Source organism: Chrysemys picta, chromosome 20, assembly GCF_011386835.1.
Source record: "Chrysemys picta bellii isolate R12L10 chromosome 20, ASM1138683v2, whole genome shotgun sequence".
NCBI lineage: Eukaryota > Metazoa > Chordata > Testudines > Emydidae > Chrysemys > Chrysemys picta.
The window spans coordinates 5470744-5495790 of record NC_088810.1 but is presented as its reverse complement, the minus strand read 5'-3'; the positions used below and the strand labels follow the sequence as shown (position 1 = coordinate 5495790).

Sequence of the window (25047 nt, the reverse complement as noted above, 5' to 3'; positions counted from 1 at the left end):
ACTGAACACATGCAAACACTCTGCAAATAGTATCTGGAACACTTCTGAATCATTTTTAAACACAAGTTATTTGGTAGTAAATCTAGCCCTTATACAGCCTTCCCACTTTGGTGCTGTTGCATATATTTAAATACAAGCTTTCAACATAGCCTTTACACATTAGCACACACAGAGCAAACCTGGTGCTCTCTGATCTTACTTCTGAGATGAGGTCTCAGTCTTCTTAACACGTAGCATGTGTCACCTTCACCGCTTGAAAAGAACGGCAGCATCTTGATTCTTTCCCAAACACTTGCCTTGTCAGCAAACCAAAGTCTAAAACTCCTTACATACCAGCCCTTGGATTAATAACAGTGAGGGAGATGGTCCCCAAATTGGACTAGCTGGCTTCTAACTTTCCATGTTCTGTGAGATCCAATAGGTACCTCCGCAGTACTCTCTACAGATGTGGTGGTGGGAAATTTCCCTGGTTTGTGTCCCTTCCAGTTGATCTTGCATGAAGTTGACTCCTCTTGTTTGGGTCCAATTCCTCTGACTGAGGATTGAGTTCTGATTGCAGACATTTCCTTTCTATGGCTCGGGTCATTTGAGCCCAATAAAACTGACCTATAGCGAACTCTAGTGTTTCTTCTATTCCCATGTGGTGCATATCTTCTCATGGATTCCTTCTAATGCTGTCTCAATGAGTGTAGGGAATCACTATCCCAAATCTTCTCTTTTCTGAATCTTTTTGTACAAAACCCCATTGGACACCAAAAAGTCTAGACAGGTCTTATATTTCTCCTTCTCCTCCTCACCTGACTGGGTCCAGGGCCAGACTCCAGGGAGTGAATCACATGTCCTATATGCCTATTTTGTCACTGCAAAACTTTCCAATCAATGGGAATAGAATCTTGGGCATTTGTCCCTCCAAGCTATGGCCTTGGGGTTTGAAACTCTTGTGATATGCTGAATCTTCTCCAGGATTGTCCTCCTGAGACCCAGTTTGTACTCAGTGCATCTACGTGATTGTTTTGCTGGCTGTCTTCTTCACACAAATCCTCCAGCAGGCAGCTGTGCTGTTGGTGCACTAAACTGGGGTGAGGTAAGTTCTCACAGTCTTGTACTAAATGATCTTGCTGTCCACAGTTGACACACATCCATCCTTTTGTCCATCTTAGTACTGCTGACTTACCAGTTCCCTTAGGCTTCTCAGGGGTTAAAATGTCCTGAATTGGGTGGAGCAGGCCTTGGCCTAGTATTTGCGACTGAGCCAACTGCTGCTGCAGAGGTTTCCCTTTCCAGTCTATCTCCGAACTCCTCTCACCGCTACAGGATGTTCTTTCCCGTTCCTTCATGCACTGACGGCCAGCTTTACTCAGGAGTTGCCCCTTCTCATCACAGCACTCTTTCTCCATAGATCTCCCGTTAAGCAAGAGCTCTTCATAGGGAATGTTTCTCTGTTGACCCTATGGATTCTGGATTCTGAGTACGATTTGTAATGATTTGTGTAACAGCCTAATTCGAACTAGTCTTGTATATCCAAATCCAGTTCTGTATCTTCTGTATCAAGCCTCAAGAGTTTCTTGGACTAATGAATGGAGTCTAGTGAGTTAGAGCAGTGCGACTGTAAACCAGGACACCTGCTTTCTATTCCCAGTGGTGGGGGAAGGTGGGGCCTAGTGGTTAATAGATTCATAGCTTTTAAGGACAAAAAGGACCATTAGGATCATCTAGTCTGGCCTCGTGCATAACACAGGCCAAAGAGCCTCACCCATCATTTCTGCATCAAGCCCATAAGTTATAGACCAATCAGAAATGATCTTTTAAAAAGCTGTACAGTCTTCAGTCTGGGGAGAGACGGGGGGCTGGGAGTCAGGACGCCTGGGTCCTATTCTCAGGGCTGCACAGGGTGTAGAATCTAGTAGGTTAAAGCAGTAACTCCTTGATTCTACTCCCAACTGGGAAAGGCAGGAGTGTGCACAAGGAGGGGAAAGCAGGGGCACTCCCCCCCACCCCCCAATAATCGTCAGGGGCACAGAACTCGTCCAGCCCTGGGGCTGCAGTTGGGGGGAGGGAAGAGTGAGCTTCTGCCGGTGCCTGGGCGGGTGTGATTGCAAAAAAAGGTGTCAAAGTTAAATTTCTGCGCACTCCCCTGCTGGGAGGGAAGTGAGGTCTAGTGGGTTGGAGCAGGAGGACCTGGGAGACAGGACTCCTGGGTTCTCTCCCGGGCTCTGGGAGGGATACGGTGTTTAGTGGTTAGAGCAGGGGACGAGGGCTCAGCATTCCACACAACAGAGGAAATGGGAGTGTTGAGGAATCTTTAGAAGCCCAGAATCGCAGGACATCTGCCTGTCTGTAACACTCAGTAGAGACCATCAAAACCAATCCTTTCTGCACCTTTCAGTCACAAACGCCCCTTCCTTCCCTTTAAGAAACCCACAAAAGAAGAGCTTCCTGCCCCGTGCAGAGTCAGTCTGTGCAGACTGCAGCGACTGTGTCAGGGTCCTGGCCCTGGACAGAGATTAACTCTTAGAAGCCACATCCCACCAACACGCAGGTAAGAAAGTCCCATACCCCTCATCCCTGCCTCAGTACATTGGAGGCTGGATCAGTACTGGGAATAGACCCCGTTCACTGGGGCTCTATGGAGCCCTTGCTGGGGGTCTATAGGGAGCTGGCTGGTTCCATGGTGCTGACCCGTCTTATTTCTAGCAGCTAAATCGTGGTAACAGGAGCCAGAAACAAATGGAATGTTTTCTGAAAAGTATTTTAGCTGTAAGCAATTTCTGTAGTTGCCACAGTGACATTACGAAGCCATGAATGGGAGAGTGGGGAGGGCAAGGCAATGGGGAACAGGGGGGCAGGCAGGGCTTGGTGATTGGAAATGGGAAGGGAGACAGGGTTGAGTGTTGGAGACCAGGTGGGGAGATGGGAGGCAGTCAAGGGGCAACCAGAGGGCAGGTGGGGTCAGGCAAGAGGGAACGGGAGGGGAGGCAAGGTCTGCTGAGGGGGAATGTGAGGGGAGGTGGGAGCTGGTGGGGCCGGGTAAGGGGAAACAGGAGTGTAGACGGAGGCTTGGAGGGTGAGGACTGTGGTGGCTGGGCGATGGGGAATGAGAAGTCAGGTGTCAAGTGAACGGGAATGAAAGTGGAAATGGGAGGGGAGGCATTTCCACCTGGAAATGGCCAATGGGCAGGGAGGTGTCTATGAGACAAAAAGAAGAACAGGAGTACTTGTGGCACCTTAGAGACTAACAAATTTATTAGAGCATAAGCTTTCGTGGACTGCAGCCCACTTCTTCGGATGCATATAGAATGGAACATATATTGAGGAGATATATATACACACATACAGAGAGCATAAACAGGTGGGAGTTGTCTTACCAACTCTGAGAGGCCAATTAATTAAGAGAAAAAAAAACTTTTGAAGTGATAATCAAGATAGCCCAGTATAGACAGTTTGATAAGAAGTGTGAGCATACTTACAAGGGGAGATAGATTCAATGTTTGTAATGGCTCAGCCATTCCCAGTCCTTATTCAAACCGGAGTTGATTGTGTCTAGTTTGCATATCAATTCCAGCTCAGCAGTCTCTCGTTGGAGTCTGTGAGACAGTATCTCGTAAACCATGGCCCATTCCGTGAAAAAGATTGAGAAGCCCTGATCAAATCCACAGGATTGGGGTTTATTTTAGCCAACTTGGGTTTAAAATGTTAGTGCCAATTGCTCTGAAAATTTGAACCTTTCCGAGCTCTGCCTTGGTCCTAGGATGTAGTGGGGCATTTATATATTTCCTCAGTAGCTTGTGAGACTTTAGAAATCCTATAGACACTCACTTGCCTTCATTAGGATCGTATGGATGAAGATATATTGTGGAATTATTTTAGAATATATTAGCTAGTTGAGCTGGGCAGGAAACAAATATGTCATTTCTCAGAAAATGCTGTGATTATGAAAAAGAATTCCAGTCTGACCTGAAACACAAATAAAAACATGCAATATTTCCCATGAAAGAAAATTCTGAATTTTTTTTTTTTTTGATTTAGGGCATTTGAAATATTTTGTTTCAACTTCGACCTCTTAAAAAGTTAATATTTTTATATGCAAAATTATGAATTTCATTTTTAAATAAAAAATGGAAAGGTTCCATTCCGAAAATGTTGAAATGCTTCGCTTTGTTTTGTTTTTCAAAAGGAAATTTTATCAAAATCAGCATGTTTTTTCTAGATATTTCGATTTCAACTAAAACGCCATTTGTCCCTGAAAAATCATTTTGATGAAAAATTTCCAAGAAGTTTGATTAGCTAGCACATTCTAACAAATGTATTCGCAAACTCTAGAGTAGACCGGCAATTTGCCCTTTATTTAGCCATCTTAGCACTTTCTAGAGTTATTAATAGAGCTAAACTAGAGTCTGTGTGTGTGATTTACAACTTGCTAGCTAAAACCCCAACCTTTCACATAGGTGCTGGGGGTGCTGTTGCACCCTCTGGGGCTTGAAGTGGTTTCCATCAGAAACAGGGTTATAGTTTGGTGCAATGGCTGTCAGCACGCCCACTATATAAATTGTTCCAGCACGCCTGACCTTTTATCCTCATCAAGACAAGCTTTCAGAGACATGATATTTGTTCTTTGTTTGGTCAGGACAAGATCTGCACTGCCTGAACCTACACCTAGATGGCAGCCTATGAAGGAGCACTTATTCATAATCCAGTTCTCATGGACACGACTCACATAATCTTCATGGTGGCCTATAGCCTGGCCTTTCTCTTGGGCATGGTGGGAAATGGCTGGGTCATCCTCATCACTGGCTTCCAGGTGAAGAAGACAGTCCCTCCTATGTGGTTCCTTAACATGGCCATTGCTGACTTCATCTTCACCTCCTTCCTACCTTTCAGAGTTAGCTACATAGCCTTGGGCTTTCGTTGGTCCTTGGGCAGCGTGATGTATAAGTTGACCATTATTGTCACCTCGCTCAACATGTTCACTAGGGTTTTCCTCCTCACTGTCATCAACGCCGACCACTGCATCTCCATGGCCTGCCCTGTGTGGTCCCGGAACCACAGGTCACCCCGTCTGGCTTCTTTGGTTATTCTGGCCATATGGATCCTATCCCTTGCATTGAGCTTGCAGTACCGTGATATCTGGGATTTCATTAGCTCATCTTCAGAGTGGAACATCACCTCCGACAATCTGAAGAATGTCCAAGAGAACCTCTTGCTGAGAAAAAGAAGGATGATGGCCCGTGTTGCTATTCACTTCTTGGTTGGGTTCCTGGTCCCATTAGCCTTGATCATCACCTGCTACATTCTTCTAGCTGCCAAGCTGAGGAAAAGCCATCTCACTCAGTCCAGGAAGCCCCTCAAAGTCCACCTTGTCTTGATCCTGATCTTTTACCTGTGCTGGCTCCCGTATCACGTCTTCTACTTCCTGCAGCTCTCAGGTGATGCACCACATTCAGTGATGGAAAAATCCCTGGACATGGGCATCCTCTTTGCTGATGGCCTGCTCTATTTTCACAGCTGCCTCACTCCCATCGTCTTCCTTTCCATGGGTCAGGAGTTCATGGGCTGCAGGGAAAATGCATGTAACTGCCAAAATGCTGTTCACCTGGAAGGAGAGCCAGCTGAATAGGGGAGAAATGTTCAAGGGGAGATGGGATCCATTCATAAACTGTATGCTAGCTCAAGATAACGAGCTTCCTAAGTGTGTTGTGTCCCCCATAGTAACTGAACTGTACAAGAAGATGACAGCCTACTACTGCTAATGAACTTAGGTGCTCCTTCAGCATCTGTGCTTAAAGTGTGGTGCTGAAGGTTCTAGGTTCAATCCTTGCTGATGGCACATGCTGGGGGATGGGGATCATTACACAAAAAGGGGTCTAAATTCATGACCAATATTTTTCATAAGGAGTGGCTGGGCCTGCAGCGCTTGGGGCACTTGTCCACAGACCTGAGCCGATGGGCGTCTTCCCACCGATATCAGTGGGGATTGGATCAGACCATTGGCAGCAAAACTTGCTCAAAATGCTTTGCTATTGTGCTACTTAAATGCTGGTCTGTAGCATTCTCTGGTGTTTGCTTCCCTGCTGATTTTCTAGGCTCAGCGTCAACATCTAATAGCTTCACAGAACAGCTGTGGTGATTTTCTTTTGCCAATAAAGGAATTTTCTTCCCGTGCTGCTCTCATCTGAACTAATGTACAGTGGCTCTGTGTTGGGGATGGTCTATCTTAGCAGCATCCCTTGTGGTTCAGATGGGGTGGCCTCCTAGTGGCTAGAAGGGAACAAATTCCAGTGTAACAGAGTCTAATCCTGCAGCTTCCCTCGCCCATGTGAGTGTGAGTGAGGCTCAAAGCCCAGCCCACAATGCAGTTCAAAGACAAGAGCTGTACCAGATGAGCCAGGAGAAAGGTCAATAGGCAAGACGGGTGCTGCAGACGTACACAATCTATTTCCCCACTCGGACAGACAGGAGATACAGGACAGACAGGACAGACAGGAGATACAGGAGATACAGGAGGACTTTCTAAAAGTTGGTGCTGCAGGTATATGCACAATATGCTGCACGGCAGATCTCGTGGCTCTAGGAGGGCAGTAGGGTCTAAGGATTAGAACACAGGGCCTGGGAATCTGGACTCCTGGGTTCTATCCACCTCTGGAAGGGGACTGGGATCTAGTGGGTTACAGCAGAGGGCTGGGGAGTCAGGACTCCCGGGTTCTACCCCACAACTCTGTGGGGAATGGGGTCTAGTGGTTGTGGGGGGCTGGTGGGAGTCAGGAGCACCCGATGAGACTACTGAGCATCAGCCACAAGGACCATGGGAGTCCAGACTGTCTGCGCTCTTTGCTCTCTCCAGCAGGCAGCCGCAGTGAGACTGGCTCCGTGTTCCCCTGTGCCAATGCTCAGAGCGAGGTTGCTTTATTCTGCAGTGATTTGTAGGGCTGGTGGTTTTGCTTTCTGATACAGTGGGCCATAAATAATGCAGTTGAATAGGGAGGATAGTTTGCTCTTCTGTTCCCCTTTCTTTGGTGGAACATAGAGCACATTGTAGGCAACCATTAGCTAAGTCTTCATGCCTGTGTGCGGTGAGAAAGGAAGTTGATTTGTCCTAAAGCCAGGCAATTGGACCAAATCCTTTCTATCCACTTCCCCTGCTCTAACCCTGCAGACCCAAATCCCCTCCCCGAGCTGTGGATAGGACCCAGGAGTCCTGACTCTCAGCCCACCCCCCACCCCGACTCTAATGAGGAGACAACTTCCCTCCCAGCACTGGAAATATCACTTTTGTGTGTCTTGTTTATTTATCTGTAAACTCTTTGGGACTCTCTGGTCATCTATGTTTGTACAATACCCAGCACAACAAGGCCCAAATCTCAGCTGGGGCAGGGACTGTATCTCGCTGTATCTGGGCAGCGCCCGGGAAAACAGGGCCCTAGCACACACACGGCATCGACCTATCACTATACAGACGTTAAATACGAATGAAACAATGAGGTTATCTCAGGTGAGCTCCCAGCTGATCTGCTTTTGGGGTCTCTCCAGATCGACTCCTGCTCTACACTATAACATTTAACCCTCTTCAATAGCGTTTGAAACGCACTTTCCCTCCACACACAAAACTGCTTTAGTCAGTTACGGCTGGTTCTAAGCAAGGTCACACCTTTTAGCCCAAATCATTCCAGGCTCAATTGTTTCATGAGCTCTTTAAAAATGGCCTTGTGACTCCAGGCGGCATTCGCAGTGGAGCTAACAGATTCCTCTCAGCTCCCTCGTTAGGCCCTTCTACATCTATCCCCTCCTGTACCAGGCCCCCCACATCATCCTTCCAGCCTCCCAAGGAATATCTCTCTGTGCCCATGTTAATGTAACCAGACCATGTCATCACGCTACAAACCACTTGTGGTTGTACCTCCACTAACATCCCCACCAGCATGCGGCACCACAGGGCCGTGATCTCAGCTGGGGCTGGGACTGTCTCTCACCATTGGTGTGTGTACTGTCTGGCACAACAGGGTCCTGATCTCATCTGCCTCCTAGTCACGACCATAATACAGATGATAAATAATAATCATAATCTGATCCGGTATGGGAATTCCTGTGTGGTTTCCGTGGGATACTTGGTGACACCACCCAGCTCTCTGCTACACAGATCCACAGGGAATAACCAGGTAAGTACTGAAAATGCAGGTACTTGGGGTTCAGTCATGTACCTCTAGCCCTACAGTACAGCCTGCTAGGATCTGGAGAGACGTCTCCCTGAACAGTGGGGAATCAGCAAGAGTGATCCTGAGAATCTCCTACAGCGAGGTATTTTAGGGAGAGTGACCATGTGAAGAAATGTCCTTTCTGGCTGACATGAACTATCTTTCTTATATCACCATCTCTGAACAGCAAACAGCTAAAGCTCTTGTTCTGAGGTGATGTCCGGTCAGAGTCTAAACAGGCTCCTATTGTTTGTCCACTGGACAGTTCATTGGGTTTTTAAGAATGGGAACAGTCAGTCGTTAAGAGGAGGAAGCAGAACCCATGGCTCTTATCAGCGTGAGATCGGTGCCTGCCAGAGATGAAGAAGGGCAGACAGGGAGAACAGGCTGTCAGGTGTGCATGTGTTTTCAGAAGAGCTCTTGCATGAAAGAGCTGTGCCAACGTAGCAATGCCGCCGGCGACAGGTGAAAGATAGTGTGTCCAGCGAGGCAAAGAGGGGCCTCAGTAGCTCTTTGTTGTACTAGGATTGGGTCCTGGTTGTGGGCCGAGAGAGAAAACAGAGGCCTAGATTTTCAGGCCTTGTCTATACAAGAAAGATCCATTATAACCAATGGTGGGATTTTAATCTGAGTTAGTTCAACCAGGAAAACCCCTGTGTGGAGGCTCTTCTTTCCATTCAACTCAGGTTTATGTTGCGTTATCCTAAATCAGTGGTCCCCAAACTTTTTACCTCGCACCCCCCGCTTACTCCTATATGTGCCCCCCCCACCCACCAGGATAGAGTCGCAGGTCGGGGAGGGGGCACGTGGACAGGGGTAAGGTGGCTGAGGATGGGGTCACAGCTGCGGGCAGGGGCAGACCCCCAGACACAGGGCTGAGAGCAGATGCCCTGGTGTAGGACCACCAGCTGGGACCCCGGGTGTGGGCCCGGCAGCTAGTAGTGGATCCCTGGGTGCGTGGCTGGCAGTCAGGATGGGACTAGGGGCAGAGCTGAGTGGCGCTCTATCCTCACCCCACATGGGGGCTGGCCTGTGCCCCAGCAGTGCCCCCAAATGTTCCCCTGCACCCCACTAGTGGGGGGTTCCTCACAGATTGGGGACCTCTGTCCTAAATTGACCAGGAATCGGTTTCAGCTGAACTAAATACATCACTGCTAAACTGAAACAAGTATCCACCAAACAGTCTGTAGCACTGGTTCAACTGACCCCCTTTACACTGCTCGGTCTCTCTTCAATACTTTCGTGGCCCCTGCCACCCTAATAGCTGGGAAAGTCACAATCATTAATGTATTTCTGCTATAGACCTCCCCATGAGGTAGCAAAGTGCTGCTACCCTCATTTTGCAGCTGGCAAACAGAAAGTCTATGTGATTTTCCCATGGTCACACAAGACCTCTGTAGCAGAGCAAGGCATTGAACTCGTGGGTTAGGGACCTAACCACTGGACCAGGCTTCCTGTCTAAAGGCCTTAAAATGGGTGTGAGTTTAAGGCACCTTTATGTCGCCACTAGGTTCAAAAGGACCTTACAGTGCATCTTCACTGCAGGGTTCATTTGAGTTATTTACATTCAAGTTACACCTCTCCAGTGAGAGCAGCAACGCTCTAAAATCCCCCTCCCGTTGCTATATCCACACTGACGCTGCATTAACCCCTGTGTGACGCTAGGGCTGCTGGGGGCACATCTCCTGCTTCTTTGACCGGTAGCAAACTGAGCTGCTCTATGGAGATTTTCCTAGTGAATTGCGGAACAACTTGTTTGTGCAACTAGTCTGTGGAACTCATTGCCACAGGATGTTGTTGAGCCAAGAACTTGGCTAGACTGGACATTCAAGTGGATAAAATTATATGGCATTGGGAGGGGGATGATATTGGGGGGAGATAAAGCAGGTTCTGCCTGTATACATTGTGTGTCTGTGCAGCACCCGGCACAACAGGGCCCTTGTCTCTCGTGGGACACGACTGTCTCTCGCTCTGCGGCTATGCTACGCCTGGCACAATAGGGTCCTGATATGGCCCTCTAGTCGCTACCAGAATACAGATAATAAATAATTATAATAATCTGATCCGGTATGGAAATTCCTACATGATTTCCCTGGGCTATTTGGTGATACCACCCAGCTCTGTGCCACACAGATCCACTGGGAATAACCGGGTAAGTACTGAAAAGGCAGGGACTTGGGGTCCAGTCGTGTACCTCAAACCCTAGAGTACCAGGAGCTGCACAGCCTGCTAGAATCTGGAAAAAAGTCTCCCTCATAGTGAGGAATCAGCAGGAGTGATCCTGAGAACCTCCTGCTGCAAATCCTCTTAGGGTGAGTTACCCACGCCAAGGTAGGGGCGCCATTTCCAATTTTGGTGTGTGGGGAAGAAGGGGGCAACTTTTCCGGTGATTCATGGGGCTACTTAGGCACTTGCAAACTAGTTTTTTGACAGATAACTTATCAATTAGCTGACAATAATTTTCTTTCCATTATAAAAGAAAGAAAATGAAATAAATATTAGACCCACACAGCTCTAATAACAACATGTTCTGACATCTTGTGGCAAGTCACTTAAGGGACACTGGTTAGCTTTAAATGTTTAACGTATATTCTTATTTTATTACTAACTCTGTGGAGAGAGAGACCCCGTCAGGACTCCTGGGTCCTATCCCAGCTCTGGGAGGAGAGTGGGGGTCTATCGGCTTACAGCGGGGAGCAGATATATCTGGGTTCTATATAAGAACATAAGAACCGCCATACTAGGTCAGACCAAAGGTCCATCTAGCCCAGTGTCCTGTCTTCTCTTAGTGGTCAGTGCCAGTAGCTTCAAAGGGAATGAACAGCACAGGCAATCATCAAGTTGCCCTGTTGCCCACTTCCAGGTTCTGGCAACCAGAGGCGAGGGACATGCAGAACATAGTGTTGGATCCCTGCCCACCCTGGCTAATAGGTCCAGCAATGGCTATCCTCCATGAACGTATCTAGTTCTCATTGGAACCCTGTTATAGTTTTGGCCTTCACAACATCCCCTGGCAAACCATTTTTGGTTTTGTTTTAAATCTGCTGCCTATTCATTTCATTGGGTGACCCCTGGTTCTTGTGTTATGTGAAGGAGTCAACAAACTTTTTTCCACACCAGTCATGATTTTATAGACCTCTATCATATCCAAGCTGAAAAGTCCCAGTCTTATGAATCTTTCCTCATACAGAAGCTGTTCCATACCCCTATCATTCCTGTTGCCCTTCTCTGTACCTTTTCCACATCCACTATATCTTTTTTGAGATGGGGCGACCACATCTGTACATAGCATTCAATACATTGGCATTCTGTGGATTTATATGGAGGCAATATGATATTTTTCGCTGATGATCATTCCCTCTCCTAATGATTCCCAACATTCTGTTTGCTTTTTCAATTGCCGCTACACATTGAGCAGATGTTTTCAGAGAACTCTCCACAATGACTCCAAGTATCAGAGGGGTAGCCGTGTTAGTCTGAATCTGTAAAAAGCAACAGAGGGTCCTGTGGCACCTTTAAGACTAACAGAAGTGTTGGGAGCAGAAGCTTTCCTGGGTCTTGCATCTGAAGAAGTGAGGTTCTTACCCACGAAAGCTTATGCTCCCAACACTTCTGTTAGTCTTAAAGGTGCCACAGGACCCTCTGTTGCTTTTTAATGACTTCAAGGTCTCTTTATTGATGGGTTCAGCTAACTTAGACCCCATCATTTTACATGTATAGCTGGGATTATATTTTGCCAAGTGCATTACTTTTCACTAATCAACACTGAATTTCTTCTGCCATTTTGTTGCCCAGTCACCCAGTTTTCTGAGATCCCTGTGTAACTCTTCACAGTGTGTTTTGGACTTAACTATCTTGAGTAGTTTCGTATCATTTGCCAATTTTACCACCTCACTGTGTACCCTTTTTCCAGATCATTTATGAATATGTTGAGTAGCACTGGTCCCAGAACAGTCCTCTGGGGATCACCGCTATTGACCTCTCTCCATTCTCATCTTCATTCCTAACCTTTGTTTCCGATCTTTTAACTGACGTGCCAGGCAGTGCCTTTAGGATCATCTAATGATCCTGAATTTACTTGAATCATAATCTTGTTGTTAACTTAATCACCCTGCCTCTCTTTATAAACAAACTCCCTGCCCCAAAGGCTCTGCTGCTCCCAGGTTCCCAGCTCATCACATCTCACACTCAAGTTGTTCCGGTTAAGAGCTCCATCTGGGGCTAGGGTAAGTTGAAGTCCCCTACGAAACTCGGCGGGAGGGTTAGGGCCCTGCCCTGCCCCCCGTAAATGGTGCCCCTGCTCTGAGGCCTGGTCTACACTCACAGTCAAGTAAACGGAAGCTGCCCTGTGTCGACCTGCTTGTGTAAATGTCTTCATTTGAATTTGGCTCTCACCGATATAGAGAGGCACTTATGTGCCGATATAGAGAGGCACATAAGTGCCTCTCTATATCGACTTAATAACCCCACCTCCCTGGGCAATGTGGAGTCATGGTTGATGTAATTAGGTCGACGCAGTGTCAGTGTAGACACTGTGTTGCTTAGATCAACTGTTTCTGGCTTTCAGGAGCCGTCCCAAAATGCCGCACACTGACAATACAATTGATACAAGCGCTCCTGCTGAGGACGCGCACACCTGACATAAGGAGCCAAACATGCACACCCAGAAGCCATTCAATAACTGCGGTGTCTGTATGCCAGCATACAGTTAGGTCGACATCATTCTGTAGTGTAGACATGGCCTGAGAAATGTCCTTTCTGGCTGACGTGGACTATCCTTGTTATATCATCATCTCTGGACGGCAAACAGCTAAAGCTCTTGTTTTGAGGTGATGCTGGTCGGACTCTAAACAGGATCCTAGTGTTTGTCCACTGGACAGTTCATTGGGTTTTTAAGACTGGGAACAGTCAGTCGTTAAGAGGAGGAAGTAGAACCCATGGCTCTTATCAGCGTGAGATCGGTGCCTGCCAGAGATGAGGAAGGGCAGACAGGGAGAACAGGCTGTCAGGTGTGGATGTGTTTTCAGAAGAGCTCTTGTATGAAAGAGCTGTGCCAACATGGCAATGCCGTCGGCGACAGGTGAAAGATAGTGTGTCCAGCGAGGCAAAGAGGGGCCTCAGTAGCTCTTTGTTGTACTAGGATTGGGTCCTGGTTGCGGATGGAGAGAGAGAAAACAGAGGCCCAGATTCTCAGGCCTTGTCTATACAAGAAAGGTCTATAACCAATGGTGGGATTTTAATCTGAGTTAGTTCAACCATGAAAACCCCTGTGTGGAGGCTCTTCTTTCCATTCAAATCAGGTTTATGTTGCGTTATCCTAAATCAGTGGTCCCCAAACTTTTTACCTCGCACCCCCCTTGCTCCTGTCTGGGTCGTCCTCCCCCCCCCCCGCCAGCTGGGAGCAGGGTCACAGCTTAGGGATGGGTGATGTGGACCGTGGTAAGGTGGCCGAGGTTGGGGTCACAGCTGGGGGCAGGGGTGGATCCCCAGACGCAGGGCTGAGAGCTGATGCCCGGGCATGGAGCTGCCAGCCAGGACCCCGGGTGTCAGCCCGGCAGCTAGTAACGGATCCCTGGGTGCATGGCTGGCAGTCAGGGCAGGACTAGGAGCAGAGCTGAGTGGCGCTCTATCCCTACCCCACATGGGGGCTGGCCTGTGCCCCAGCAGTGCCCCCAAATTTTCCCCTGCACCGCACTAGAGGGGGGTGCCCCACAGATTGGGGACCTCTGTCCTAAATTGACCAGGAATCGGTTTCAGCTGAACTAAATACATCACTGCTAAACTGAAACAAGTATCCACCAAACATTCTGTAGCTCTGGTTCAAGTGACCCCCTTTACACTGCTCGGTCTCTTTTCAATACTTTCGTGGCCCCTGCCACCCTAATAGCTGGGAAAGTCACAATCATTAATGTATTTCTCCTCTAGACCTCCCCATGAGGTAGCAAAGTGCTGCTACCCTCATTTTGCAGCTGGCAAACAGAGAGCCTACGTGATTTCCCCAAGGTCACACAAAAGCTCTGTAGCAGAGCAAGGAATTGAACTTGTGGGTTAGGGCCCTAACCACTGGACCAGGCTTCCTGTCTAAAGGCCTTAAAATGGGTGTGAGTTTAAGGCACCACTATTTACCTCTCTCCATTCTGAAAATTAACCATTTATACCCACCCTTTGTTTCCTATATTTTAACCAGTTACCAATCCATGAGAGTACCTTCCCTCTTATCCCGTGGCAGCTTACTTTGCATAAGAACCTTTGGTGAGGGACCTTGTCAACGACTTTCTGAAAATCTAAGTACACGATATCCACTGGATTCCCCCTTGTCCACATGCTTGTTGACCCCCTCAAAGAATTCTAGTAGATTGGTGAGGCATGATTTCACTTTACTAAAGCATGTTGACTCTTTCTCAACAAATTATGTTCATCTATCTGTCTGACAATATTATTCTTTATTATAGTTTCAACCAGTTTGCCCGGAACTGAAGTCAGACTTACAGGCCTGTAATTGCCGGGATCACCTCTGGAGCCCTTTTTAAAAACTGGCCTCACATTAGCTTTCCTCCAGTCATCTGGTGCAGAAGCTGATTTAAATGATAGGTTACAGACTACAGTTAGCAGTTCTTCAATTTCACATTTGAGTTCCTTCAGAACTCTTGGGTGAATGCCATCTGGTCCTGGTGACTTATTGCTGTTTAATTGATCAATTTGTTCCAAAACCTCCTCTAATGACACCTCAGTCTGGGACAGTGTATAGTTATGGTTGATGTAATTAGGTTGACGCAGTGTAAGTGTAGACAATGTGTTGGTTAGATGAAGTGTTACTGGCTTTCAGGAGCCATCCCCAAATGCCCCACACTGACAATAGAATTGATACAAGCGCTCCTGGTGAGGCCGCGCACCTCTGATGTAAAGAGCCAAATGTGCACACCAACAAGCTATTCAATAACTGGGGTGGCTCTATGCTGACATTCAATTAGGTTGAAATAATTTTGTAGTGTAGATGTGGCCTAAGAAATGTCCTTTCTGGTTGCTGACGTGGACTATCCTGGTTATATCATCATCTCTAAACGGCAAACGGCTAAAGCTCTTGTTCTGAGGTGATGCTGGTCAGTCTCTAAACAGGATCCTATTGTTTATCGATTGCACAATTCACTTGGTTTTTAAGACTGGGAACAGTCAGTCATTAAGAGGATGAAGCAGAACCCCTGGCTCTGATCAGCGTGAGATCGGTGTCTGCCAGCGATGAACAAGGGCAGACAGGGAGAACAGGCTGCCCTGTGTCGACCTGCTTGTGCAAATGTCTTCATTTAAATTTGGCTCTCACCAATATAGAGAGGCACTTATGTGCCGATATAGAGAGGCACATAAGTGCCTCTCTATATCGACTTAATCACCCCAACTCCCTGGGCAATGTGGAGTCATGGTTGATGTAATTAGGTCGACGCAGTGTCAGTGTAGACACTGTGTTGCTTAGATCAACTGTTTCTGGCTTTCAGGAGCCGTCCCGAAATGCCCCACACTGATAATACAATTGATACAAGCGCTCCTGCTGAGGACGCACACACCTGACATAAGGAGCCAAACATGCACACCCAGAAGCCATTCAATAACTGCGTTGTCTGTATGCCAAGATACAGTTAGGTCAACATCATTCTGTAGTGTAGACATGGCCTGAGAAATGTCCTTTCTGGCTGACGTGGACTATCCTTGTTATATCCTCATCTCTGAACGGCAAACAGCTAAAGCTCTTGTTCTGAGGTGATGCTGGTCGGACTCTAAACAGGATCCTAGTGTTTGTCCACTGGACAGTTCATTGGGTTTTTAAGAATGGGAACAGTCAGTCGTTAAGAGAAGGAAGTAGAACCCATGGCTCTTATCAGCGTGAGATCGGTGCCTGCCAGAGATGAGGAAGGGCAGACAGGGAGAACAGGCTGTCAGGTGTGCATGTGTTTTCAGAAGAGCTCTTGCATGAAAGAGCTGTGCAAACATAGCAATGCCGCCGGCGACAGGTAAAGGTGGTGTGTCCAGCGAGGCAAAAAGGGACCTCAGTAGCTCTTTGTTGTACTAGGACTGGGTCCTGGTCATGAGAGGAGAGAGAGAAAACAGAGGCCCAGATTCTCAGGCCTTGTCTATACAAGAAAGATCCATTATATCCAATGGTGGGATTTTAATGAGAGTTAGTTCAACCATGAAAACCCCTGTGTGGAGGCTCTTCTTTCCATTCAACTCAGGTTTATGCTAACCAGGAATCGGTTTCAGCTGAACTAAAACACAACACTGCTAAACCAAAAGCAGGATCCACCAAACAGTCTGTAGCACTGGTTCAACTGACTCACTTTACGTTGCTCTGTCTCTCTTTGGTGCTTATGTGCAAATGTTGGAAGGATTAAAAACCTGCGGCTTAGGTCTTACCCCAACGTCGAACTGTTACGGATAAGGATGAGACTTTCGTGGGGGCAGATTCTCCCACATCGGCTAATGCAATGGGGAAACTTGGATAACTCTCAGCCTTCTCTTGCTACACTATTGTTAGTCAGTAAACCAGGAGCTGAGTACAACCAATGGGAGCCTACTCCACTGATGTCTCTGAGCATGCTTGGGAGCGCCTCTGATTTTATTACTTGCTGTATTCATGCCTCCAGGGTGGCTTTTGGGACTCAGGTTATGGAGGGAGGGTCGTCCAGTGGTTAGAGCATTAGCTTAGGACTCAGAACAGCACAGCTCAATCCCCTGCTGTGTCACAGACTCCTGTGTGACCTTGATTTTGTTATTGAGTAGCTCTGTGCCTCAGTTTCCCATCTGTAAGAGAGGGATAATAGCACTGGCCTTCTTTGCAGGGGTTTTGGAGGTTAAGGATATGAAAGATTGGCAGATACTTCAGCTATGGGGGGCCATATCTGCACCCACGGTAGACACATCTCCAGTGTGGGGGGCAGGCCTTTCACAGAGGGAAAAAAGAAATGTTCATGACCTGAACAGGTCAGTAAAGTGGCAGGAGTTGCAGGCTACAAAGTCTGGGCAATAATGGGAGGGTAAAGACAGACTTGTTGGTTCTACTGGACAGAGCCAGTGGTACAAGATGCTGGGCTTGAGCGAGCAGGGTAAGATCAGACTCTTTGCCCCTCCAAGGGAACAGCCGTAGGGCCTGGGAATAATTGAGAGGCTGCATGCTAGGGATGGGATATTTGGTTAGTTAGCAGACACTGTGGGCATGGGGATTGGGGAAGATGAGGAAGATAAAGCAGGTTCTGCTTCTCCATGCTAGAAAGGAAAAGATAAGTCACTTCAACAACAAGTTTAGGGAGAATAAGAGTTTATTCTTCCAGCTGAAGTTGGATCCTGGCCTTTGGAAGCAGAAATCAGATTCCACAGGGTGAGTTTCGGTGCTAAATGAAGTGTCTGACCTTTCCTTATTGATAAAGGTGATTGGTCTCCTCGACAATGCGGGCATTGAGTTTGGGCAATCAAGCTTGTAATGTCCCATACCACACATGGTATAAATACAGAAGCTAAACCCTCCAGCTGCACACTGGGGATATCAGGACCCGGAAGAACCTTTCAGAAGCCAAGATGAAGCTCCAGATTGTGGCTGCCGTTCTCCTCGTCACCATCCTTTCCCCAAAGACAAGCAGCGCGCAGGTGGCCGCACAGGTAAAGATGCCATCACTGCTAGCAGTATGAGACTTTCTACTATAATGATGGTTTTCTCTGAGAAATAGGATGTGAAATGGCTTCTCTTTCCTCTCTGTCCAAAGGTGAATTGTTCCTGGACAGTGTCTTAGCACTGTGCTGAGTTTGAATTGGCTGAGTACTGTAATGGGGGGAGGAGATTAAAGGATTTTCCTCACTTATTAAGAAAACTCTTTAGATCTGTTATTATGCTTCGATATCCCCAACGCGCATTTTGTTCCAAAGTTCAGATTCGATGTGTCCATACGGTTCAAAGTGGTTTGTGTGCTGGAGAAATAGAGAGGTCCTCACTGATTGACATTAGCTTACTCTGCCATTTCCACTACACATCTGGCCAACTTGTGCCCCAGTGGTCAGCGATTTGGGGTGGGGTCTCATTCTTTGGGGCCTCAAGCGGAGATGACTTGGTCTTGATTCCCAAAAGTTCTGAACGTCCCGGGCTGTGCAAAGAACTCCCTCCCCCACGCCCATTTTCTAAAATGTTTGAAAATAACAGAGGTTGCTCAGCCAATTTTGAGAAGAGAAAAAAGTGAAGTGGGTTGAAATTTCTCACCTAAAACACCTTATTTTTAACCAGAAATGATTTTGTTTTTTCAAAATGAAAATTTTCATGGAAAAAAATAAATGAATGAAAACCAAAAAACAAAATATGTTTTGAGTTTTGGCTTTTGATTGCCCACCCCCCACCCTAGTGGCAAAGCAACCGTGGAAATTTTTTGTCATTTAAAACAAAAACAAAAACAAAACCGTAGTTTCTCCAGTGTACATGTAACTCCACCGACAGGAGAGTGAGTCTGTCGGCTTACTGAACATTGTTCAGGGAGGTGGTGTTACTACGTTGGCAAAAGTTCTTCTGTTGGCATACGCCGCGTCTACACTAGAGCCTTTCATGTCACAGGCTCTGTAGTGTAGACAGGGCCTTCTTTCTCTCGATGGGGGGAAGGGCTGTAATAATTCGTACCAGCAAAAGTACACTAGCATATCAGTATAGCTAGGCTGGCAGAGTGCTCCTAGTGTAGACCTGGCCTGATGAAACTATTGCCAATGTGAGGAATCAGCTATATTTAAATAATATTGGAGAAAGAGCAGGATCAAGTAACTCTGAACTATTTCCTTGCAGAGGTCCTTGGGCGCGGGTGCAGGCGTTGATGTGCCAGTGAGTATTCAAAATTTACTTTGCTGTCAATCTCTTTAATGTTACCCCAGTTCCTCTTAGCAATCCCAAACCCGGAGCCCTGGGTTCAGTTGGAATAGCCTGGACAGATGTGGAAGGATTGGGGCAAAAGACAAAGCAAAGGGCTTCCAAGTCCTAAGGGGGCATGTAAGAGTTAATCCAGGTGTTCTTTGCGGTTTCAATTCTCTGATCATACTAGTACCTTGTTTGGTGGGATTCTCTGGGCTCTGGGCTCTACAGCCATGAACAGACTCATTTCCCAGGTCGAGTCATACACATTGTGAGATACAATTAAGCCCACTACTTCTCGCCCTATCTTCAGTGGACACGGAGAATAATTGATCACAGTCCTCTTTAGAACAACCCTTAATGTATTTGAAGACTGTTATCGGGTCCCCCTCCTCAGTCCTCTTTTCTCAGGACTAAACATTCCCCATTTTTTAACCTCTCCTCACAGGCCACGTTTTCTAAACCTTTTACCATTTTTATTGCTCTCCTCTGGACTCTCCGATTAATATACACTCCTGTTAATATATCCCAGAATGATAATAGTCTGTTTTACATCTGCATCACATTGATGACTCATATTCAATTTGTGACTCACAATAACCACCTGACCCTTTTCAAGGGTATTACCACCTAGCCAATTATTCCCTATTTGTAGTTGTGAATTTGGTTTTTCTTTCCTAAGAGAAGTACTTTGCACTTCTCTATTGAATTTCCTCTCGGTGATTTCAGTCCAATTCTCCAATATGTCAAGGTTGTTTTGAATTCTAATTCTGGCTTCCAAGGTGCTTACAACTCCTCCCAGCTGGTGTCATCTGCACATTTTATAAGTGTTTTCTCCACTCCATTATCCAAGTCATTAATGAAAATATTGAATAGTCTCGGACCCAGGAGTGACCACTGCAGAACGGCACTAGATACGCCCACCGAGCTTGACAGAGAACCACTGATACCCAGTCTTTCAACCAGTCGTGCACACACATTATACCAATTTCACCTAGATCATGCCATTTCTCTTAGATATTAGCGAAAAGTGCAGATCTCATTTTTCGGGGCTCAAGCACAGAGGATTTGGACTTGATTCCCAAAAGTGCTGAACTGCAATTAACTCCTCCCTCCATGTTCTATATTTGTTGAAAACAACAAACATGATTCTCAGCCATTTTTGAAAGGAGAAAAATGTAGAACTACTTGAAATTTGTCACTAATCTATTTTTTTAACTAAAAATGAATTTTTTAAAAAGAAATTTCATGGAAAATTTTGTTTTTTCTGGTTTTGTTTCTGATTTTTTTCAATGAAAATAATTAAAACTAAAAAGAAAAAAACTTATGAGTTCTATTGCATAATTTTCTAGTCACCTTTTTCTAAAAGTGTTGAAACCCATTTTTTTTAAATCCCCCCAAAACACATTTATAATTATTCCAAAACTGTAGAAAAAAGAGAAGGAGGGAGGGGAAATCAAAAATCGATTTTATTTTCATTTCTGATTTTGTCAAATAAATGAAAAAAGTTATGGAAAAAAATATTGTCAGTTTTTGCGGGCCTGGTCTATGCTACAAAATTCTGCTGGAAGAGCTATTTGAGCTGGAGTGTGAAAAAATCATCCTTCCTGGGCAACAACACAGCTATGCCAGAGAATCCCCAGTGTAGATGTAGCTACACTGACGGAGGGGTGATTCTGTCGTCACACTGAACATTGATTGGGGAGATGATGTCCCTATATCGGCAGAAGACCTTCTGTCTGCATACACAGTATCTACTCCGGGGCTATGCTATGTAGTGTAGACACGGCCTTATTTCACTCTGGGGGGAATATGCTACACTGGCAAAGTGCTCCTAGTATAGACCTGGCCTGGTAAAGCTATTGTCAGTGTCAAGAATCAGCTACATGAAATGATATTGGAGAAAGCTGGGAATTACCTGATCCTGCTCTATTTCCTTGCAGAATGTCTTGGATCAAGCTGGAAATGCTGTTGAGGTGAGTACTCAAGATACATTTTATCGTCAGGTTGCTTTATATTACATCAGTATCTCTTCACAAGCCCAAATCCTGAGACCAATGGTCAGGTGGAATAGCATGGACGCATATCGCCACAATTCAGGGGGAGTTGAATGAACTCTCTGAACTTTCCTCATTGATAAAGGCCATTGGTCTCTTTGACAATCTCGCTGTTGGATTTGGACAATCAGGCTTGTAATGTCAGATCTGACCAATGGTATAAGTAGAGCTGCTAACTCCTCCGCCCCACTTTGGAAGAAACATGAAAACCACGATTAAGCTCCTGCTCATAGCTGCCTTTCTCCCCATCTCCATGTTTTACCAGAAGGGAAGCTGCGCTTTCCCGCTAGAAGCGCTACTGGTAAAAATGGAAATACTCCTGGCAGTAACACTTTCTCCTGTTTCCTTGCTGCTAAAGGTGGATTGTTCTGGGACGTTCTCTTAGCATTCCCTGTAGCTGAGTTTGAAGTGTAGCAGTGATTTGGGGGGTCATTCATTGATGACTCAAAGCAGAGACGGCTTGGGCTTGATTCCCAAAAGTGCTGAACACACCCAGCCATGCAATGAGCTCCCCTCTTCCATGTTCAATAATTGTTGAAAACAACACAGACGATGCTCAGTCATTTTTGAAAGAAGAAAAAAGTAGAACTAGTTGAAATTGTCAATCTAATCTTTTTTCTTTGTAACCAAAAATGAATGTTTTCAAAATGAAAAATTGCATTAAAAAGTGTGTTACTTCCTTTTTTCCCGATCTTTCAATGAAAATAATGAAAACCAAAAACAAAAAAAAGTTTTGAGCTTTGTCATTTGATTCCTCAGACCCATTTTTTCAAGTAGAGTTGAAATGCTATTTTTCTTTTAAATGTCCCCAAAACACACTTATAATTTTTCAAACAGCTCCAGATAAGAAGAACGAAGGGAGTGGTGGCAGAAATAAATGAAAAAACAACTTTTTTTCTGGAAACACACTGACAATATTTTTACAAAAATTCATTTAGTAAAATTTGAACCAGCTCTAATTCTTATCTTGAACAGTCAGAATCCAGAAAGGAAGTGCCAAACTTCCCGATTCTGGACGTTAATCTGACCCCTAAGAAGCAAGGGTAGGGGGGCTATTTCTCATCGCAGAGCTGTCTGTGGCCATGTCGGAAATACACACTTCTCCTGGCACAGGCCTATCAGTATGGGGTATGCCATACTGGAGTCTTGTGTCCAGTTTTGGGCCCCCCACTACAGAAAGGATGTGGACAAATTGGAGGGAGTCCAGTGGAGGGCAATGAAAATGATCAGGGGGCTGGGGCACATGACTAGAAGGGTGATGCTGTCAGCATACCGAACATCCATCGGGGAGGTGGAGTGCCTATATTGGCAGAAAAAGACCTTCTTGGCATGCACAGCATGTTCCGCAGGGGTATTGCAGGGTAATGCAGACATGGCTGTATTTTGCTTTGAGGGGGGCGGAATACGCTATACTAGCAAAAGCGCACTAATATAATGGTATCGCTATACTGGCAAAGTGTTCCTAGTGCAGAACTGACTTGGGAAAGCGATTGCCACTGTGAGGAATCAGCTATTGAAATGATATTGGAGAAAGAGCAGGGTGAAGTAACTCCTAACTATCTCCTTACAGCGTGTCGCGAGACCAGTTGGAGAAGCTGCTGGGGTGAGTTCTGTAGATTTAGTTTATTGTCAGGCTGTTTTATATTATCTCAGTACCTCTTAGCAAGCCCGAACCCTGAGACCTATGGAAAATTGGAGTACCCTGGACACATGTTCAAAGACTGGCGCTAAACACAAAGCAATGGGCTTCCAAGTCCCATAGGTCATGTAAGTGTTAATCCAAGTGTTCTTTGCAGTTTCAATGCTCCCATTATACTGGGTTCCTTTGGGCTCCATTCATTATAATCACTTCCCAGGTGGACTCATACATACTGTGAGCTGTGATACACTGGGAATCCTGCATGCGAGAGACTGGAGATCATAGTATCACCTTGGGCAATCACATACATGGCCTCATCTATACAAGGGGCAGATCCCAAGCTGGTGTAAATTAGTGTTGCTCTATCAAAGTAAGTGGAGACAGATCGCCGGGTGTAAATCAACCATCGCTCCAGTAAAGTCAGAGGGGCCAGATCCCCTTCTGGTGTAAATTATCCATAGCTTCACTGGAGTCAATGGGCCAGATTCCAAATGGATGTAAATCAGCATTCCTGTCTTGGAGTTAATGCTCCAGGCTAACCCGAGGTAGCTCCATTGGAGGCAGGACAGTGGTGAGCAGCGTCACTGGTGCTGTGCCCGTGAGTCTTGCAAATTCACTTTGCTTAAAGAGTCTGTTATATTACCCTGATACTTTTAACAGTCAGAGGCCAGATTAAATGGCGGAAGCCCATTCTCTTAACGGTTAGGGTTAGCAATTCTATGAGGTGAGAGATCCCTGGTGATCCAAGTCTCTCTCTTATTGGTCTGGTTTCCCATCATGTTCAGAATTTGGAGTTTCAGGTGCTGCTTTATGAATTGGTGGTCATAAGGCCAGCTATGATTACAGCCCCCTTACAAGCCATAAAGGCCGTGCTCAGAAACACTAGGGACAGCATGTAGCCATATTACAAGGGGAGTTAAATGAACTCTGACTTTTCTTATTGATAAAGCCTATTGATCTCTTGGACAATCCCGGTGTTGGGTTTGGGCAATCAGGCTTCTAATGTCAGATACGAATCATGGTATCAATAGAGCTGTTAAACCTCCCCAGCCTCATTGTGGACTTCATAATTGGAAGAAACAAGATTAAGTTTCAGAGCATGGCTGCCTTTCTCCCTGTCTCCATCCTTTACGAAAGGGAAGCAGTGCTTTGCCCGTAGAAGCGCTACTGCTAAACATGAAAGTACTACTATTAATAATACTTTCTATTAGAATGAAGATTTTCACTGTGAAATATGAACTTAAATATCTCCACTTTCCTTTCTGCCAAACATGAATTGTTCTGGCATGGTCTCTTAGCATTCCCTGTAGCTGAGTTTGAATTCTCTGAGGCCCCATCTACACTGAAAATTCATATCAGCAAAGCTACATGAAAGCAGTTATCCTGACCTAACTCCCTGTGTAAACAGTGCTAGGTCTACAGAAGAATTCTTCCCTAGACCTAGCTACCGCCTCCAGGAGAGGTGGATTACCTACAGCGATGAGAGAACCCCCTCCCATCACTGTATCGAGTGTCTACACTGAAGCTCTGCAGTGGTGCACCGGTAGCCCTGCACTATGCTGATGTAGTGTTTTAAGTGTAGACATACCCTGAGTAGCACTAGCGGGGAGAGGAAGTTAAAGAGTTTTTGTCAGGCATTAGGAATGTTCTTTAGATCTATTATTGTGCTTCGATATCTCTTACTCGGCCGTATCCATTACTCATTTAGACCAACAAGTGCAGTAGTGGTCAGTGATCTAGGGGGTCTCATTCTTTGGGGCTCAAGCATTTTTTTCTGATTTTTCAATGGAAATAATGAAAACAAAACCATAAAAGTTCTGAGTTGTATCCTTTGATTCTCAAAATCCATTTTTGGAAATAGAGTTGAAATATAATTTTTCACTGAAATAGCCCAAAAAGATACTATAATTTTTCAAGCAGCTCCAGTAAAGAAGAAAGAAGGGGGGAGGTAAATGAAAAAATGACAATTTTTGCATTTTTTTATTCCATCAGACAATGAATTTGTTCTCTGGAAAAAAATTGACAATTTTATTACAAATATTCATTTTGAAAAAATTGAACCAGCTCTAATTCTTCTGTCGGCACACGCAGTATCTACTCCGGGGCTATGCTATGTAGTGTAGACACGGCCTTATTTCACTCTGGGGGGAATATGCTATACTGGCAAAGTGCTCCTAGTATAGCCCTGGCCTGGTAAAGCTATTGTCAGTGTCAAGAATCAGCTACATGAAATGATATTGGAGAAAGCTGGGAATTACCTGATCCTGCTCTATTTCCTTGCAGAATGTCTTGGATCAA

At 45.9% G+C, this 25047-nt stretch overlaps 1 protein-coding gene and 1 long non-coding RNA gene across 2 annotated transcripts in view; both read left to right on the top strand.

The window, feature by feature from the left end:
• The window catches only part of LOC135976848 (uncharacterized), a 1653704-nt gene that overhangs the window by 1612673 nt on the left and 15984 nt on the right, over positions 1-25047 (top strand). The gene's annotated exons all lie outside the window — the stretch shown is intronic.
• Positions 2451-6074, top strand: LOC135976845 (chemerin-like receptor 1). Its single transcript, XM_065574504.1, has 2 exons — positions 2451-2539; positions 4625-6074. Exon 2 carries the CDS (start codon positions 4658-4660, stop codon positions 5612-5614), a length of 957 nt encoding a protein of 318 aa, XP_065430576.1. The 5' UTR covers positions 2451-2539; positions 4625-4657; the 3' UTR covers positions 5615-6074.